The sequence below is a fragment of the Ovis aries genome, chromosome 14 (assembly GCF_016772045.2).
Source record: "Ovis aries strain OAR_USU_Benz2616 breed Rambouillet chromosome 14, ARS-UI_Ramb_v3.0, whole genome shotgun sequence".
Lineage (NCBI taxonomy): Eukaryota > Metazoa > Chordata > Mammalia > Artiodactyla > Bovidae > Ovis > Ovis aries.
The window spans coordinates 52,387,965-52,408,350 of NC_056067.1; the positions used below are offsets into that span (position 1 = coordinate 52,387,965).

Below are 20,386 nucleotides of genomic sequence, written 5' to 3' on the forward strand. Positions count from 1 at the left end.
CATCAGTAACTGTGGTTGGCATTATTATTCCTCATGGAGGTTTTACCCCGCCTAATATTTTTCCATGTCTCCCAGGAGGATGGGTGAAAAGGGCAGAAAATGTCCAGCTTTGGGGATCTCCACTGCCTCTATCTCACTTCTGGGCCGAAATCTAGCGGTGATGACCGGAGAAGTGGAAGTTCTTTTCAGCTGGACCTTTGAGCTGCATTGTTCTGCTTTGGCTCTTCGCTTAAAACCACAGCTTCATCCAGGCTTGTGGACACCGTCTGCTTTACTAGCAGAGCAGACCAGAAAATGCATTGTACTATAACGGCTAACACTTAGATAGCACAGTGAGTGTCAAGCACTGTCCAAAGCGCCTTATATGTCAATTTATTTCATCTCTGTGGTGGGTCCTATTACTATCCCCACTTTACAAAAGAGGAACCTGACGTAGAGGGTTGAAAATGACTTGTCTAAAGCCATGCGGCCGCAAAGCCCCAAAACTGGGAAGTGAAGCCCTGCAGCTGGGTCTTGGGCCTCCCAGATGACTCAGCTGTAAAGAATCCGCCTGCCAATGCAGGAGATATGGGTTTGATCCCAGGGTCTGGAAGATCCCCCGGAGAAGGAAATGGCAATCCATTCCACTCCAGTTGGGACTTAACTGCTCAGCTCCACTGCTGAGGGTGTTTGTTGACTGACTGTAGGTGCGGAGTGACCCACCCCCTCTGTTCCTCTCCCCAGCCCAGCCCCAGAACCATGCTGAGAAACAGGAGGTCACATTCAATCTGGATCCTGTACCCGTGGCCCGCTGTGTCTCCGCGGGCGGCCGACCACCTGCCCGGGTCTCCTGGCTCTCACCCTTGGATGGGGAGGCCAAAGAGACCCAGGGATCGGGGCCCCTGCCTGGCACAGTCACCGTCACTAGTCGCTACACTGTGACACCCTTGAGCGAAGCAGATGGGGTCAAGGTCATCTGCAAAGTGGAACATGAGAGCTTCCAGGAGCCCAAACTGCTGCCAGTGATTCTCTCCGTGCGCTGTGAGTACATCAGGCTGTGACCGCTCCTCCGCCCCAAAACACTGGCTCCTCTGGGGCACCGTCTCCGCAATCCCGGAGTGTGGTCTACACTGGCACTCTGGATCAACTTCTGCACTGCCTTCCTGCCTGTTGTCTACACTAGCTTCACTAGGCTCTCAACTTATTGCCGCAGTCAATGGCACATCAGAATGGGCTGGCAAGGGTCAGTTTTGTACATTTCTTCCCAGTTCCACGTCCATTAAGGGTTACTGGTTGCTTGAATCAACTGTGGGGAGTATTTATACCAAGAGAATTGACAAACACCGCAAACTAGGGCTATCCCTTGATTTTGTAACCAGCATACAGGTGCCCCCAGCAATCTCTTCTGGCTCGCATGGACCCCAGCTGACACTGCTCCTTCACTGTTCTGTATCAACTACTTTGTCTCCTTGGCCCAGGCCGGTATTGCTTATGCACCCCTCCCCACTCGTACTGTCTGAGCTGGCTCCCTGGGCACTGTCTATACTGACTCGCCTGGGGTCTCTACACCAACTTCTGCCCGAATGTGGCTACACTGGTCCCTGTGGACCCTGTCGACACGCTGTGCTGTGGTCAGTGTTGTTAGTGGCGACGGTGGTGGGGGTTTTGCAGGATCTTAGTTCCCCGACCACGGACTGAACCCAGAGCGATGCCAGTGAAAGCACCAAGTCCTAACCACTGGACCCTGTGAATACCGACCCCTTCCCATATGTACTGAGCTCACTCTTCCCCAAACTGGTTACCCTGACACCCCCCACCCCGATATTCCCCAGAGAGGCTCTTCTGGCATTCTCCCCACAGACTCTGCCAAATAGTTACCTTAGCAGCTTTTCCAACCGCATACCCCAACTCAGCATTTTCTATACTAGCTCCCCAGACAATGCCTTCAGTTAAACTAATTCCCTAATCTGCTCTGGGCATGTCAGAAATGACACACATTATCTCTAGTGGCTGGCTCGGGCGCTGCCTGCACTGAACAATAACTTCCTCAGAATGGCCCTCAGTGAAGTCCCTGGGCGGTCTCTGAGCAGGCATTGTCCCTGGGCCCACCCTGTTCTTTAGGATTCTTATCTGTCTACTCACTTGTCACCCCTTCTGGAATTCCCCTGGTCACTGAGCCAGTCCCCCCTATTTCCTGCAGACCCCCCCCAGGTCTCCATATCTGGCTATGACGACAACTGGTACATCGGCCGTAGTGAGGCCACCCTGAACTGTAACGTCCGAAGCAAACCAGAGCCCACGGGCTACGACTGGAGCACGTGAGTCCTGTTTGGAGCCAGACTCCTGGGTCTGGGGGAGGAGGGGCTGGGGACATGGACTCCTGGGGCTGGGGGAGGAGGGGCTGGGGCCTGGATCCTAGGTCTGGGGGAGGAGGGGCTGGGGGCTGGACTCCTGGGGCTGGGGAGGTGGGGCTGGGGGGCTGGACTCCTGAGGCTTGGGGAGGAGGGGCTGGGGGGCTGGACTCCTGGGGCTGGGGGGGAAGGGCTGGGGGGCTGGACTCCTGAGGCTTGGGGAGGAGGGGCTGGGGGCTGGACTCCTGGGTCAGGGGGAGGAGGGGATAGGGGTCTGGACTCCTGGGCCTGGAGGAGGATGGGCTGGGGGGCTGGACTCCTGGGGCTGAGGGAGGAGGGGCTGGGAGCCTGGACCCCTGGGTCTGGGGGAGGATGGGCTGGGAGCCTGGATCCCTGGGTCTGGGGGAGGAGGGGCTGGGGGTCTGAACTCCTGGGTCTGGAGGAAGATGGGCTGGGGGGCTGGACTCCTGGGGCTAAGGGAGGAGGGGCTGGGAGCCTGGACCCCTGGGTCTGAGGAAGGAGGGGCTGGGGGCTCAGACTCCTGTGTCATGAGAAAGGAACACTGGAGGCCTGAGGCCTGCAACCGTAAGTCCCCCAGGAGGAGGGAGCTGGCAGTTTGGGGTGTCAAGGAGTAAGTTTCAAGGCTGTGGAGCTTGGCTCTTGAGGGTTGTGTCATTAGGGACCAGATCTGGGCCCCCCGTGGACCATGCTGTCCCTCTCACATGACCCCCACACCCTCTAGGACTTCGGGTGTCTTCCCAGCCTCAGCAGTGGCCCAGGGCCCCAAGCTGATCGTCCACTCAGTGGACCGGCTCTTCAACACCACTTTCATCTGCACCGTCACCAACGCCGTGGGCACCGGCCGAGCCGAGCAGGTGGTCCTCGTTCGAGGTGAGTGGGTCTTGGGGTGGTGTGACGACAGGGCCTGCTCCCCGAGTGTTCCTCCCACTGGGCTCTGGGGCTGTGTGGGGGTCTGTGCCGCCGACCTGGGGTGGGCTACACCCACCTCACCGATGTGGGGCATGGCTTTTATCCCCCGCCCCAGGTGGAGTCTGGATTGGGGTGACTGGGTAGGTGCTGGCAGGAGTTAGGAACTTGAGGCCTGAGAAGGGTCGTTAGGAAGAGATCCAGGGTAACTGGCCCAGCCTCCAGCCAACGAGACACACCCATGGGAATCAGACAACTCAGTCACGGGAGGGCAGCTGGAGGAACACTCAGAGACAATAGACTTTTTACAGGGAGGGCTGGCCGGTACCAGCCGGAAACCAGTTTGCGTGTGTGTGTTGAGATGTTTGTGTTCCTGGAGGTGGTATTTTGGGTTTGTTTTGGTTTTTGTTCTTTTGTTGGCCTGCCGCTCAGCTGACGGGATCTTAGTTCCCCGACCAGGGACCAAAACCAGGCCCATGGCAGTGAAAGCCTGGGGTGCTAGCCAGTGGAGCGCCAGGCAACTCCCTGGAGGTGGTATTTTGGAAACAGTGGCTGGTGTGTCTGGCAGTCAGAAGTGCTCTGAGTCTCCCTGACGGGACCCAAGATACACAGCTGGAGAGGGAAAAAGTGAAAGGAAATGAAGCCCAGGTGCGGGCTGATGGAAATGGGGTTAAAATCACAGCTGTAGACTGTGATGCTTACAGGGAGCCAGGGGGCCTTGGTGTGCCCCCCCATCTCAGAAATACAACCAAAGACAAACTCAGAGTCACCCGTGTGAAGACAGACAGACACACACACTGGAGATGGGTGGAAGCAGGCCCCTCGCTGCGACAATCACAACACACACACGCACACACACACACACACACACATGTCTAGAAAGACACCCACGTGAAAACGGATCCTCAACCCACACCCCCCCCAAAAAAATGAAAACGGATCCCTCTTGAGGAATTCCGACACGTGCCAGGGAGATGTGACGTAGCCGTTGAGAAACACTGTCACAAACCACACGCCCAGAGAGACCACTGGCCCACCCTCAGCACGTCTCACACACTCAGGTCCACAAACACACACACCTGGAGGGAGACACCGCCACACAGACACGCAGCAAGCCCACACGGGGAAACGCCATCACCCCGATGCTGAGAGGGAGACTTGAAGACATTCTCAAGGGCACGCCCTCGGAAACTCCAGAAATGCCGCTGTGGAGCTTCTGTCAACAAATCATCCTCTGACAAGTTATTTGCTGAGGTTTCCTCTTGGCCAGCCATTCTCCTTGATGTTGGGAATACAGCGATGACCCAGTCAGAGTCCTGCCCTCCAAGGCACACCCAGAGGAAGGTCAGCTCCACCCACCCAGCAAGGTGCCCAACTGGAAATACGCCCCCTGAACTGTACCCCAGATACACACCCACCCGAGAAACCGGTCTCTCCGCCCACACTGGGCCCGTGGGGCTGGAGCCTGCAGGACCCAGACAGTGTCACGCTGAAAGGCCATGGGAGAAACACACAGCCACAAAAGCAGGGACGCTGCCCCCGAAACAGCCAGAAACCCCAGGAACGCCCACCACTGGCAACCCCCAAGGTGAACGCACCACCATCAGAGTTCAGCCTTGGACAGGCAGTAGTCACCCCGTGAAGCACACGTACCTGGGTGAGTGGGGTGCGCACAAAATCACACACCCGTGGAAACACCCCCCACCCCCGCAAAGGCAACCGCAGACCCACAGGCAGTCCAAAACACCGTTGCAAAGTCACACGCCTACAGATGGACTCCAGCCGATGGGGGTACTCTCTGAGCACTCTAGAAATTCAGTCAAAGGTAGTGATGTGTCAACAGAGGGCCTTGCCCAGAGAGGAGATTCACTCACAGCTCCTGGCAAAGTCACCTCAGAGGGTTTCTCAGAGACGCCTCCCGTTCCTCACGTGCACACAGACCCACACAGTCCATCACACTCCATTTGGGGCTCACACCAGAGAAAACAAGTACACAGGCCACACCGCAGGCTAGACGTTGCTTCAGAAACTTCTGACCCTAAGACAGGAGCACGCTCAGCCAGCACCTCCAAAATACTACCTTCAGTAATGCGGACACACGTCCCGACACGCGTGAAAACTGGCCTCCAGACTTCACCGTACAGAGTCTTTCCCGCCTTCACCCAGGGTGCAGGAGTAGACATATATCCCCGCCAGAAGTTTCACAGAGTATTGTTGGCCCTTTACCTTTGAGGTGGACTTTTTCTCTTCTGTTTTACTGTTGTTTGCACTGGTTTGACAGCCCGCTAGGTCATGACCGCCACCCCACCCCACTCCAGTAAACGTGGGGAGGGGAGGGTCAGGTGTGAGCAGGTCCCTCCCTGGTCTCTCCCAGTCAGGCCCTGCATGCCAGGGTGGGGGAAGGCAAGTATGTGATAAGATGCTGGTTGCATCTGTGGGCCCCAGACGCCCTCTCCCTCATCCTCACTCCTCCCTGATTAGCGCTCCCCTGCTTCCTTCTCTACCCACCCCGCCCTCCCCTCCCACCAGCTCAGCCTCAGCAGGGAGAAGAAACCCCTGGGACTGTGGGCTTAAAGAGTGCCATTTTCCACCTTGGGGATGGGGTGGGGGGCTCAATCTCCTCAGTCCCCTTCTCTCAAGTGCTCAGAGCTTTGGGATCCAACAGCCTCAGGCTCAAACCCATCTCTGCTTCTTTCTGGCTGGATCAGCCACAAGATTCTGTGACCCTGACCTCAGAGTTTCTGAGAGGGAGTGCCAAATTCAGATGGCTACAAGGTCCTGGCGAGTGACAGGGTGGCCAGGTGTGGGACTCTGTTCCCGGAGTCCGCAGCCTCACTCAGCCACAGCCCATCACCAGGTGGAGGAGACAAGGGTGTGATGGTGCCAGATCTGATTTTTTTTTTTTTTGCCGTAAAAGAAATGTGGAATTTTCAGTGAAATGACCAGTGCTTTAAATGGTGGGTAGCGAGCTGTTGTTTCACGTGTGCACGTGTGTATGTGTGTGTTGGTTTTTGCTTTTGTCTCCGCGTGGCTCGGCTGGTGGGCTCTCAGTTCCCCGACCAGAGATTGAACCTATGCCCCTATAGCAGGGCTTCCCAGGTGGCTCACTGGTAAAGAATCCGCCTGCCAGTGCAGGAGACGCAGGAGACTCGGATTCTACCCCTGAGTCAGGAAGATTCCCTGGAGGAGGAAATGGCAGCCCACTCCAGTATTCTTGCCCAGAGAATCCCACGGACAGAGGAGCCTGGCGGGCTGCAGTCCATGGGGTCACAAAGAGTCCAAACTATGGCTGAGTGACTGAGCAATGCCCTGCAGTGGAAGCGCGGAGTCTTAACCATTAGACGGCCAGGGAATCCCTAGCAATCGTCATTTTGGTTTTGTGTTTGTTATTTCGGGAGTCTTTTCTTTTTTTTCTGTCTTGTTAGCAAAGCACTAGGCAGGTGTAAGGAAATCCATCTGGGGGAGGGCACCCACTGGCGCGGAGAGTGAGCGGGGCTCTCCCTTCCCTCCCCGCCTCCCTGTCGCCTCCCCAGTTCCCAGCCCTGCCCTGCTGCGTCCTGTCTCCCCCGCCCCCCACCTCCAGATGTCTCCTCTTGACCTCGTGTCTCCCTCTCTCTCACCCCTCTTCTCTCTCCTCAGACACCCCCCGGGCCTCGTCTCAAGGCGCGGGCCCAGTGGTGTGGGGGGCTGTGGGGGGGACACTGCTGGTGCTGCTGCTTCTGGCTGGGGGGTCCTTGGCCTTCATCCTGCTGAGGGTGAGGAGAAGGAAGAGCCCCGGAGGAGGAGGAGACGGCGGCACAGGAGGGTCCTGCGACCCGAAAACTCAGGTGTTTGGGAATGGGGGTCCCGTCTTCTGGACGCCCGTGGACCCTGGCCCCCTGAGGCCACAGGGCAAGGATGAGGAGGATGAGGACGAGGAGGAGAAGGCAGAGAAAGGCCTCATGTTGCCGCCGCCCCCGGCGCTGGAGGACGACTTGGAGTCCCAGCTGGATGGCTCTCTCATCTCCCGGCGGGCGATTTACGTGTGACCCCACTCACCCCCCACCACCACCCCCCCCCAGGCAGACAGACAGACAGACTGAGACAGACACAGCACTGCGCACACCGGCCAGCCAAGGGCCCAGGGCTGGTTGAACTCGTTTGTCCGGAACACACTGGAGTTCAAGGCTACCTCCCGCTTCCTTCCCTGGGATGTAGAGGGCGCTGGAATATCATACACTGGACTTCTGACTCCTGGCCGCAAGGAGCAGGGGACGGCCCCCCCGGGGGAGGGGGGCGCTGGAGAATGGGGACCCACAGAGCACCACCCCCCACAGAGACTCTTGGTTCGGGCTCCAGCCTGCCATGGCCCCATGACACTCAGGAGTTAATAAACGCTTTGGAGGAAAACATCCCGGGGTGTCTTGTAATACATCAGACCCCCTCTTTGGGGGGTGGGACAGGGACTGCTAGGTCCCAGCGGGTGGGTGCTGGAGACGGGAAGCGTGGTGGGGGCTAGACTTGGGGAGGCTGATGGAAGGGAGAACTCTGGTCACTTGGGTCCTTGAAGGACACATTGGATGTCCGAGCCGTCTGAGGCCCGGGGAGCTGGGCTCAGGGGCTGGCGCTTGGATGCGGGGCTTCCAGAACAGCCTTCCCAGGCAGAGTGGCCAGACTGGCCAGAGAACTGAGTTTCTAGGCCCAGTGGGGCTGAGATCGTGGACTCCTGGGCCCTCAGGGGTGGTGAGGGCCTGGAATCTGATCCTCTGGGGGCATCTCAGACCCGACCTCCTGGAGTCTGCTGAGGACATTGGAAGGGAGGACTTGCCACCTGCATTCTTGGGGTGCTAAGAAACCAGGGGAGCCCCACCTGGGGAGGACATCACGTCAGCCTTTCCTACCTTCTTCCTAGTCCCTTATCCCCAGGCTGGGCCCAATGAGGGGCTCTGTATCCTTCTCACTGCCCCCTCTCTCCGTTAGAAAATCTTCCATACTCGGGCTGGGGACTGTGGGGGGGGGGGGCGGGGCGAGGAAGGAGGCAAGGTTAAATCCAGTCACCTCCACTCTCCCCAGCCCCACGACCACCCCAGGTGGCCTTCATCTCTGCTCCCAAGGCTGTCCTGGGACTCAGTTAAGGCTGGGCTGCACCCGAACACCTAGCGTGGGGTGAAGCACCTGGGAGACGCTGGGCGAGTCTGCCTCTGCCACCAGCAGAGGATTCCACTCGCTCTGCGGCGGACACGGCGGTGGCGCGCAGTCAGAGGAGCAGCCTTAGGATGAGCAAGTGTGTGGACTGAGCGCAATTACTCTGATATTTCCCCGACGCTCTGAGAAGCCCTCCAGAGGATGCCAGGCTGTGTAACAGGAAGCTGTGGAAATGGGATGGTCCAGGGATCCAGACAGCATTCCCTCGGGCAGCTTTCTCTCCTCCCCTCTGTAGCGGGGTTGATGGAAGGGGGCGGCCTGTGAGCGGGGCCTCGGCACACTTGTTATTTCCTCTGGCTGTTTACTGTCTGTACCACCCTGTCCTGTCCTGCCCACCTCCTACCCCAGCTGCCGCCTCCTCCCCCACCGGGAGGGCAGTGCCAGGAGCAGGAATGTGGTCGATCTGGCAGACAGTGGTCCCCAAGTGTCCCTGCTGGGCGCCTCCTTATGCATCTAGAAAAACACCAGCTGTGTGCCTGACCCCGTCCCTTGGACCGCACAGTGTGGAAATTGGCAAGTAAACAGGTAATGGCTCAATAATGATTCAGGAAGTGGAAAGTGTTACAAAGGAGAGGTCCAGGATTGTGTAGCGGGGGAGTCACACTTCTCTCCACCCCTTTTCCTGTGAGGTTGGAGGCCCTCTAATGCTCGGCCCAGGATAACTTCATTCTGTATAATACATGAGGGGTTCTAATCCCAAGCCCAGAATCACGCCTGACCCCGATTTTCTGCCTTTTTGCTCCATTCCTTGTCACCTCTCTTCCCTTAGCACCACACTCTCCCATCAGCTCTCTGCTCTGCTCCCTCCTGTCCCTAAAAACAACCCGAGGCTTCCTCCAGAGGACCTTGGCTCTGGCTGGCGGTTGGCTCTTCCTGGAATGCTCTCATACCCTCATGGCTCGCCCCCTACAGCTACTTCAGGCCTTTGCTCAAACATCTCCCAGTAAGGCGCTCTCTGACTACTTTTGACTACCCTGCTCTGTCACTTAGCACTTCCCTACTATAAGTAAGGTGAATGACACTGGCATTATGTGGCATTATGTGGCATTGCCTTGATATGTGAAAGTGAAAGTGAAGTCTCTCCATCATGTCTGACTCTCTGCGACCCCATGGACTGTAGCCTACCAGGCTTCTCTGTCCATGGGATTTTCCAGGCAAGAGTACTGGAGTGGGCCGCCATTTCCTTCTCCAGGGGATCTTCCCAACCCAGGGATCGAACCCAGCTCTCCCGCATTGCAGACAGGCACTTTACCATCTGAGCCACCAGGGAAGTATACATATATATGTGTATAATTGGTTTTTTTGGCTGTCCTGGGTCTTCATTGCAGTGCTCGGACTTCTCACTGTGGTGGCTTCTCTTGTTGCAGAGCACGGGGCTCTAGGCATGCAGGCTTCAGGAGTTGCAGCTTGGCGGCTCTAGAGCGTGGGCTCAGTAATTGTGACGCACGGGCTCAGTTGCCCCGCAGGATGTGGAATCTTCCCAGACCAGGGATGGAACCCATGTCCCCCAAACGGGCAGGTGGATTCTTATCCACTTCGACACGAGGGAAGTCCCCCCTATGATTACCCTCTCTCATTTGCCGTCACCTGGCACATTAGCTATTATGTCTGTTTCTCTACTTGTGGCCTCCCTGTCCGACAAAACATTCGTCCCATGGGACTGGCGCTTTTGCATGTTTTGTTCACCATTCTATCGCACAACAAATGCTCAGTGAGGATTAAGTGGATAAAAAGAATGTCCTCTGCCCTTGGGAGAGGTGGTAGGCAGGCAGGTGGTGACTGGAGGGTGGGGTGGGACTGGGAATAAGGCCTTGTGTGGCTTCCTCCTGGAGACTCCCTCACGCTGTCCTCCTTCTTGCAGAGACACCCAACACAGCCGGAGCAGGGGCCACAGGGGGCATCATTGGGGGCATCATCGCTGCCATCATCGCTACTGCTGTGGCCGCCACGGGCATCCTGATCTGCAGGCAGCAGCGGAAGGAGCAGAGGCTGCAGGGGGCAGAGGAGGAGGAGGAGTGAGTGAAGCGTCCTGAGAAGTGGATGGGGGAGGGGTCCCAGGACCAAGGTGCACAGGGTGGGGGAGGAGGCTGGGAGAAAGTCGTCGGTGATGGTTGTGACGCTGAAATGGCTCAGCTTCTCCATACACCAGTGCCGAATCAAATCTCCAAGACAGAATTTGGGATGACTGGCAGGCTACTGTCCAGAGGGTTGCAAAGAATCGGACACCACTGAATCGACTTAGCACGCACCCAGAAAAGAGTAGCTTTATTGCTTTGCTAGGCAAAGGGGGACAGTAGCAGGCTACTGCCCTCAGAACCCAAGTGTCCTAACTTGAGGAAGATATTGAGAAGTTTTATAGTAATTGTTCAAAGAGAGTGTGATCATCCCATGGACATTCTTCTGATGGGTTGGTGTTGAGGTAAGTAGGAGTCAGCAGCATCAAGCTTCAGGTCCAACTGGTCTGGGGTCTGCATGCTTGTGGGCCACTTACCATCATTAATCAGTTGCTTCTCCCACCTGGAGGGGATTTCTTTATCTGCAGAGTAGTTCAAAGATACTGTTGTGTGTGTATCCATTAATAGGGAAACAGGACCTTGGCCCAAGGCTGCTCTTAACTGTTTGTTTCTCCCTGGTCTTGCATCTCCTGCCTTCCCTAAGTAACAACTGCTTGAATCTCCCCACTGGCACTCAGGGAAGGTCATGGAGGCTGAATGCAGGGTGTTTCCTATAAACAAAGAAATGGGGGACACAGAAAGGCCTTGTGCCCCAGGACTCCCACAGGACCCTGCATGGTATCAAACTCTGTGAAACAGAGTGATCCAAAATGACCAGGACTTAAATGGGGTGGAGAGGAGGGCTTATTTCCTAGAAGTCATGGCCATGACAATTCTGCTCTGTGATGTCATCAGAGTCCAGGTTCCTGCTCTCTTGTTGTTCTGCCTTCCCTTCATTCACATTCCAAGATGGCTCCCTTCTCTCTTATCATTGTCTATGGACAGGACAACCAGACATGGCCATCCTGGCCTCAGGGACCACCCTGCCTGCCAGTGGGAAGGGGAAATGGAAATAGAGGGCAGTGCTGTGAGGGAACCATCACATTCTCTCATTTCCCATTGGCCAGGGTCTAGTCACATGGCTGCCCTAGCTGCAGAGGACGCTGGGAAATGTAGTCTTTATTCTGGGTGGCCACATGCCCAGTCAAAATCCGTATTACTGTGAAAAAAGAGGAATATTGGGGCTGTTAGGGGAAACTAGCTCCACTCCTCTCTGCAGAGCACTTGCTATGAGAGGCATCTTGACATCTCAACAGCATCTTATGGAGACTTGATAAGAGGCATCGTGCTTGTGATCTCAGTGAAGCCTCATATCCATCCATTCATTTGTTCATTCAGTAGGTAATTCAGAAAGTATCCCCGTGGGGCGAGGCCCTTAAATTTAGGAACACAACGATGAGACAAAACACTTAAAAGATGTCCAAAGAAGGGCTTCTCTGGTGGCCCAGTAGTTAAGAATCCATCTGCCCACGCAGGGGACACGGATTTGATCCCTTGTCCCACAGGATCCCACACGCTACAGAGCAACCAGTCCTTTGCATCACACACACTGAGCCCGTGTGCCTAGGGCCTGTGCTCTGCAAGAAGAGAAGCCCATGCACCTTAGGGAAGACACAGCACAGCCAAATACATAAATAAGCCTTTAAAAAATGTCCCCAAAATAATAAATTTAAAATGCAAATAAAAGATAGCCACACACATCAATGTATCATATCAAGGAAACCTAAATTCTCAGACAGAGCTAAGGCTACACATCTTCTCAAAAAGGAAACAGGTTCAGAGAGCTGAAATCACTTGCTGAAATTTGTTCAGCAAGAAAGTTTTGGGGGCAAAATGGTTTTGAAATAATGTGACCCAGCGTGTGTAAGGGGAGCACTTGTTAAAAATGCACCTTCCTGGGCTTAACCCCAAACCTACTAAATCAGCACTTTCACAAGAAGGGCTTGGCGTCTATATTAGAACAAGCTCCCTAAGATGGACGTTTGTGAACCAGTCTTAATCATCTAGTCCATGCAAACCAACAACCTGCTGATGTTCTCATCTTCTAAGCCCATGAGACCCAGTGGTGTCTGAGATGGCGCTGGCCTTGAGCTCCTGGGGTTCCCAGTCTGGAGAAGACAGATCCATCCCCAGACAATGACAGTCCAGGATGGCTAGGAATGGGCTAGGGAAACTGAAGGAGCTGAGCGCGGCTACAGAGAGCACCTGACTCAGCCTGAAAGATCAGGGAGGGCTTCCTGGAGGCAGGGACATCTGAGCTGGGGATAGAAGGCGTAGTGAGCACCTGCCATTATTATATATACAGGATACTGTGGCCTGTAGGTGTGCAGAATGAGGGAATTTAATATAGTTTGGGCGACAGGAAAGCGCTTCACTCATTCTTTTCATTCTCTCTCTTTTTAAAATCATTTCTTTGGCTGCGCGGGTCTTCACTGCTGCGCCCCGGCTTCCTCTAGTCGCAGTGAGCAGAGGCTAGTCTCTAGCTATGGCGCAGGCTCCTCATTGTGGGGCTCCTCTTGCTGCAGGGCACGGGTTCTAGGTGCCCTGGCTTCACTGTTTGCAGCCTGTGGCTCTAGATGCAGGCTCAGTAGTTGTGGCCCATGGGTTTATTTGGCTCACGGCACATAGGGTCTTAGTTCCCCGGGCCAGGGATCGAACCCATGTCCCCTGCAGCAGCAGGCAAATTCTTAATCACTGGACCACCATGGAAGTTCTCATTCTGCCTTTCTCCAAATATGTCCTGATACTCCTCATCGTGGGTTCTGGGAACACAGCACAAATCTCATTTTTCTCCCCTCACACTGTTCACAGCGGGATACAATTGTTGAATGAGATCAGAAGTAATATTCAAATACAAACTCAGTACGTGCCCTATTAGAGACACACAGCTAGCTATGATCCTACCACAGGAACTCTGGCTCCTCCTGGAGAGTCAGGAGGACTTCCTGGAAGAAGAGAAATTCATGGAATGAGTAGGAGACAGCAGGGGAAGGGGAGGTGGGTGGTGGAAAAGGGAGATCAGGTAGAGGAAAGAGATGTGCAGTGGCTCTGAAATAGAGGGGTTCTCAGGGCTTAGCCTCCACCTGACTTACCTCCTACCCCACAGACTGGAAGGACCTCCGTCATACAAGCCACCAACCCCAAAGGCAAAGCTGGAGGAACCAGAGATGGTAAGCACTTTCCCTGGAGCCCAGCCTGCCCCCACCTCCCCACCCACCTTCCCCCACTGAGGCCAAGGGGGAGGTCCTGACTTGTCCCTCTCTCTCCCATCAAAGCCCTCCCAGCTTTTCACCCTGGGGGCCTCGGAGCACAGCCCACTCAAGACCCCCTACTTTGATGCTGGTGTCTCATGTGCCGAGCAGGTAGGAACTTGGGAAAGGTCAAGGGTGGATTTGGGATCTGAGTTTAAGGGCCTCCTTACATAAAAGGAGGCTTCCCAGGTGGTGCTAGTGGTAAAGAATCTGCCTGCCAATGCACGAGACGCAGGACTCTGGGTGGGAAAGATCCCCTAGAGTAGGAAATGGCAACTCACTCCAGTATTCTTGCCTGGAGAATCCCATGGACAGAGGAACCTGGCAGGCTACAGCCCACGGAGTCCCACAGAGTTAGATATGACTGAGCACGCACTCAGAATCTTACATAAGAGACCAAGGATTTAAAGGTTACAACTCAAGTTCAGGGCTGTATCTCTGGTCAGAGCTTAGAGGATTGAGATGTATTTAGGATTCAGTGAGGACGGACATGGTTTTGAAAGTCCAAGGACAAGGGATGAGAGTTAAAATCACTCTATCAAAGAGGACCAGTTGAGTATCTCCATTTGCTGGGTACTGTGCCTGGAGTTGGGACAAGACAGACAGTCACTCCCCTCAGTGGCCTGCTGGAGGTCAGGGGGTGGATATTGAGTTTGAGGACAAGTCAAGTTTCAAGGGTAGAGCTTAAGTTTAGGTCAAGATTGAATTCAAAGGCTCATGAGGAAAGACCAGGGTTTCAGTGATCAGAAGAAAAGGAGAGGCTCAGGATCAATGGGGTATAGTCCATGCTCTGGGCTTTGAGTTAAGAACCACCTACATGATTATCCCAATATCAACCCAGGGAACAAGGGTGACATAGGGTGAGGTCTGTTCTGGTTGGCATGGGGAGACGGTGGTCAGGGTTTGCGGGTTAAGGAGCAAACTGGGATTCTGTGTCATGCTCAAGAGGTAACCTTGGGTTCATTCCCTCCCCATTCCCAGGAAATGCCTCGATACCATGAGCTGCCCACCTTGGAAGAGCGGTCAGGGCCCCTGATCCTTGGGGCCACAAGCCTGGGGTCCCCCATCCTGGTGCCCCCTGGGCCGCCTGCTGTGGAGAGGGTCTCCCTGGATCTAGAGGACGAGGAGGAGGAGGAAGACTACATGGACAAGATCAACCCCATCTATGACGCCCTGTCCTACTCCAGCCCCCCCGAGGCCTACCAGGGCAAAGGCTTTGTCATGTCCCGGGCCATGTACGTGTGAGCCACCATGGCCTTGCCCTTTCACCTCTCATTTTCTGATATCTTAACTTTCTGTCAGGGATCTGACCTCAGGCCCAGCCACTGTCAGTTAGCACACATGCATCTCATCATCACCATCTATCTTGGTGGCTCCACTGTGACCTCTAATCAATGATCTCTGATTCAGAGAAACTGGCCATGATGATGGAAACCTGATAAGCTTAGGAGGGGCTGGAGAAGGTAGATTTCTGCACACACTCTTACCCAAGGATTCACCAGACATAGATTATACCTCTCACGACCCACCATCTCCAGACTCCTCCCAAATCCCAAAGAAGACCCCAGACCTGATATTTCCCCAGGCAGTAACTCCTAATAGATCTGCTGGGGTGGGTGTTGGGGACATTCTGCTGCTCAGACCTGAGCCCTCCAGGCGGCAGAACCTCTGTCACCCATTCCCCTCCCTGTCCCCTAAAGGTGGAGGGAGGGGATTCCCCAGCCCAAAGCAGAACTTCCCCATCTCCTCCCTCCTGCAGGCAGGAGTCTCAGGGTACCGACCCTTCTTCCCTGTGCCCCGACTACCCCAATTCCTGTCTCCAGAGAATTAAGCCCCAGCTCAGGGCTACATGGGGTGAGCCTCATGCAGAGTGTGCCTTGCTGATGCCAACCTTGGAAGAAGAATCTGCTGTTACTTTGAAGACTACTGAGCCCTTTTACTCCTGCCCAGTGAGACTGGACCCTAACATCTCCTTGGGGGTTGGGGGGAGTGGATCGTCTGGGTTAGGGATGGGGATGTGGTTTTTAATATAGCATTTCCTACAAAATATGAGTTTGTACTTTGACCAGGTCTCTACTGGTGTTTTCTGTGGGCTGTTTAAGGGATAGGGGTGGAACATAATGGGTAATGAGTGGGGGGTGGGGGAGAGGTGTGGCTCAGGGTCCAGGGCTTGAGGGAATCAGTAGACTAGAAGTTAAGATAGGTTACAGACAAAAAGAAAAGGACCAAAGATATGAAAGAGATAAGTGAGGGGATAATGAGCAAAAATGCATAAGCCATGGTTAATGGAAGGAGCGGGAGGAGTCCAGGGCATAAGCAAAAATAATCTACAACAGCAGTCCAATGGATAATCAGTTCAGTTCAGTTCAGTCACTCAGTCATGTCCGACTCTTTGCAACCCCATGAATCGCAGCACGCCAGGCCTCCCTGTCCATCACCAACTCCCGGAGTTCACTCAGACTCATGTCCATCGAGTCCGTGATGCCATCCAGCCATCTCATCCTCGGTCGTCCCCTTCTCCTCCTGCCCCCAATCCCTCCCAGAAAATCAGAGTCTTTTCCAATGAGTCAACTCTTCGCATGAGGTGGCCAAAGTACTGGAGCTTTAGCATCATTCCTTCCAAAGAAATCCCAGGGTTGATCTCCTTCAGAATGGACTGGTTGGATCTCCTTGCAGTCCAAGGGACTCTCAAGAGTCTTCTCCAACACCACAGTTCAAATGCATCCATTCTTCGGCGCTCAGCCTTCTTCACAGTCCAACTCTCACATCCATACATGACCACAGGAAAAACCATAGCCTTGACTAGATGGACCTTAGTCAGCAAAGTAATGTCTCTGCTTTTGAATATACTGTCTAGGTTGGTCATAACTTTTCTTCCAAGGAGTAAGCGTCTTTTAATTTGATGACTGCAGTCACCATCTTCAGTGATTTTGGAGACCCCAAAAATAAAATCTGACACTGTTTCTACTGTTTCCCCATCTATTTCCTATGAAGTGATGGGACCCGATGCCATGATCTTCGTTTTCTGAATGTTGAGCTTTAAGCCAACTTAATGGGCAGAAATAAACAGAACAAAGGAGAAATAGCAGTAACTAAGTATAAGGGGCAGGGGTGTAATGAGTAAGAGTAGGCCAAAGGCAAAATTATGAATAATGTTGTAACAGGAGCTCAGGGCATGATAAGTAATAGATCTCAATGAATGAGCCAGGGGTCAGTTCAGTTCAGTCGCTCAGTTGTGTCCAACTCTTTGTGACCTCATGAACTGCAGCACACCAGGCCTCCCTGTCCATCACCAACTCCCAGAGTTTACTCAAACTCATGTCCGTCGAGTCGGTGATGCCATCCAGCCATCTCATCCCCTTCTCCTCCTGCCCCCAATCCCTCCCAGCATCAGAGTCTTTTCCAATGAGTCAGCTCTTTGCATGAGGTGGCCAAAGTATTGGAGTTTCAGCTTTAGCATCAGTCCTTCCAATGAACACCTAGGACTGATCTCCTTTAGAATGGACTGGTTGGATCTCCTCGCAGACTAAGGGACTCTTAAGAGTCTTCTCCAACACCACAGTTCAAAAGCATCAATTCTTTGGTGCTCAGCTTTCTTCACAGTCCAACTCTCACATGAATACATGGCCACTGGAAAAACCATAGCCTTGACTAGATGGACCTTTGTTGGCAAAGTAATGTCTCTGCTTTTGAATATACTATCTAGGTTGGTCATAACTTTCCTTCCAAGGAGTAAGCATCTTTTAATTTCATGACTGCAATCACCATCTGCATTTATTTTGGAGCCCCAAAAAATAAAAGTCTGACACTGCTTCCACTGTTTCCCTATCTACTTCCCATGAAGTGATGGGACCAGATGCCATGATCTTCGTTTTCTGAATGTTGAGCTTTAAGCCAACCTTTTCACTCTCCACTTTCACTTTCATCAAGAGGCTCTTTAGCTCCTCTTCACTTTCTGCCATATCTGCATCTGAGATATGTAGTATCTCAGGGTAGTATCATCTGCATATCTCAGGTTATTGGTATTTCTCCTGGCAATCTTGATTCCAGCTTGTGCCTCTTCCAGCCCAGCGTTTCTCATGTATTCTGCATATAAGTTAAATTAAGCAGAGTGACAATATACAGCCTTGACGTACTCTTTTTCCTATTTGGAACCAGTCTGTTGTTCCATGTCCAGTTCTAACTGTGGCTTCCTGACCTGGATATAAGTATCTCAAGAGGCAGGTCAGGTAGTCTGGTATTCCCATCTCTTTCAGGATTTTCCACAGTTTATTGTGATCCACACAGTCAACACCAAAATCAAATTGATTATATTCTTTGCAGGCAAAGATGGAGAAGCTCTATACAGTCAGCAAAAACAAGACCGGGATCTGACTGTGGCTCAGGTAATGAACTCCTTATTGCCAAATTCAGACTTAAATTGAAGAAAGTAGGGAAAACCACTAGACCATTCAGGTATGACCTAAATCAAATCCCTTATGATTATACAGTGTAAGTGAGAAATAGATTTAAGGGACTAGATCTGATAGATAGAGTGCCTGATGAACTATGGAATGAGGTTCGTGACATTGTACAGGAGACAGGGATCAAGACCATCCCCATGGAAAAGAAATGCATAAAAGCAAAATGGTTGTCTGAGGGGCCTTACAAATAGCTGTGAAAAGAAGAGAAGCGAAAAGCAAAGGAGAAAAGGAAAGATATAAGCATCTGAATGCAGAGTTCCAAAAGAATAGCAAGGAGAGATAAGAAAGCCTTCCTCAGCAATCAGTGCAAAGAAATAGAGGAAAACAACAGAACGGGAAAGACTAGAGATCTCTTCAAGAGAATTAGAGATACCAAGGGAACATTTCACGCAAAGATGGGCTCAATAAAGGACAGAAATGGTATGGACCTAACAGAAGGAGAAGATATTAAGAAGACGTGGCAAGAATACCCAGAAGAACTGTACAAAAAAGATCTTCACGACCCAGATAATCACGATGGTGTGATCACTCACCTAGAGCCAGACATCCTGGAATGTGAAGTCAAGTAGGCTTTAGAAAGCATGACTATGAACAAAGCTAGTGGAGTTGATGGAATTCCTGAAAGATGATGCTTTGAAAGTGCTGCACTCAATATGTCAGCAAATTGGGAAAACTCAGCAGTGGACACAGGACTGGAAAAGGTCATTTTTCATTCCAATCCCAAAGAAAGGCAATACAAAAGAATGCTCAAGCTTCCGCACAATTACACTCATCTCACATGCTAGTAAAGTAATGCTCAAAATTCTCCAAGCCAGGCTTCAGAAACACCTGAACGGTGAACTTCCAGATGTTCAAGCTGGTTTTAGAGAAGGCAGAAGAAGCAGAGGTCAAATTGCCAACAACCGCTGGATCATGGAAAACGCAAGAGAGTTCCAGAAAAATATCTATTTCTGCTTTATTGACTATGCCAAAGCCTTTGACTGTGTGGATCACAATCAACTGTGGAAAATTCTGAAAGAGCCAGGGGTAGAGGAATGAATAAGGGAGAAATAGGGGCCACAGGCAAGTTGAGCAATAGACACAAAGCCTGATCCTCAACTAAGGTACAGCTAGAAGAATGCGGGAGGAATTCCCTGGTGGTCCAGCAGCTAAGACTCTGCAGCTCCCAATGCAGGCGGACAGGGTTCCATCCCTGGGCAGGGAACTAGATTCCACGTGCTGCAACTAAGAATTCACAGGTCACAACTAAAGATACCACATGTCCAGCCGTGCAGCCAAATATTAATAAATACACATAAAAAGAAAAAGAAAGTGGGAAATGAACAGGCGTAAAAGGGCTAAAAGTCGTACAGGCAACTAAGTTGAAATGAATGGAGCGGAAGGCATGCTGGGTAATGGGATAAGAATGAATGGGCCAAAGTTAGAAGCTTCAGTGCCTGAGGAAGGGTTGGGGGAAAGACACAGAAAGCATGATGGGTAACTAAAGGGGTGGGCCTACGCCAACTGTCCCGTTAAATAGGTAAGAGGCATTGTGGGTAACCAGAAGCAGAACAGAGTTCACAAGACGGGTTCGAATTCTTCCCGTGGCACTGTGCGAAGGGCTAGCACTTCCGGCTTTCGGTCCCCGACTTCGGACTAGGGGTCCGCCCCTTTGCCGCGGTGCCTGGTGGGACGCGAGGGCTGACCTTGCTGCCTAGCAGCCTCTGCTGCGCAACCCATCTTTATCCGTGTCCCTTGACCCTCGCACGTTAGCCAATGAACATACAAGATGGCTTACGACACCAGGGTCCGACCCCCTGTACCTGCAGGAGCCAATCAGGAAGCTGCAAGGGCCAAAGCCGACCAATTATCATTAACAACTTCGCCGCGAGGCGGAGTCGAGAGAGGGACGCCTTCGGGAATGGGGCGGAGATGTTACGTCAATGGGCGGTGCAAACTGAGCAGCACAGACCAATGGTGGGTGAGCCCCGGAACCCGCGGCATGGCGAGCCAATCGGCGTGGGCTCCCCAAGCCAATGGGAAGGGCACGGAGGTGTACTGTGACCTGTCTGCGAGTGGGAACCAACAGAAAAAGACGTTCCAAAGAGGTGGGTGGGACTCTCATCCATGACTCCAATAGTAAGGCCAGACCCTGAAGCTGGCGGGAGGACCTCAGGGCCCGCTAAACCAATGGGCTC

The 20,386-nt window shown here is 53.1% G+C and overlaps 1 protein-coding gene across 3 annotated transcripts in view; it reads left to right on the forward strand.

The window, feature by feature from the left end:
• Positions 1–15,811, forward strand: part of NECTIN2 (nectin cell adhesion molecule 2) — a 32,760-nt gene extending 16,949 nt beyond the window's left edge. The window contains exons 3-10 of one of the 3 annotated variants that reach the window (XM_027978456.3): positions 724–1,020; positions 2,180–2,297; positions 3,073–3,221; positions 10,303–10,456; positions 13,602–13,665; positions 13,771–13,857; positions 14,728–14,981; positions 15,506–15,811. In XM_027978456.3, coding sequence (XP_027834257.2) covers positions 724–1,020; positions 2,180–2,297; positions 3,073–3,221; positions 10,303–10,456; positions 13,602–13,665; positions 13,771–13,857; positions 14,728–14,981; positions 15,506–15,779 — 1,397 coding nt within the window. In that variant the 3' untranslated portion in view covers positions 15,780–15,811. Of the gene's footprint in view, positions 1–723; positions 1,021–2,179; positions 2,298–3,072; positions 3,222–6,896; positions 7,649–10,302; positions 10,457–13,601; positions 13,666–13,770; positions 13,858–14,727 lie in introns of those variants that run through there. The other 2 variants (XM_027978457.3, XM_042232160.2) reach the window with 2 other exon arrangements.
• Positions 15,812–20,386: the final 4,575 nt, after the last annotated feature.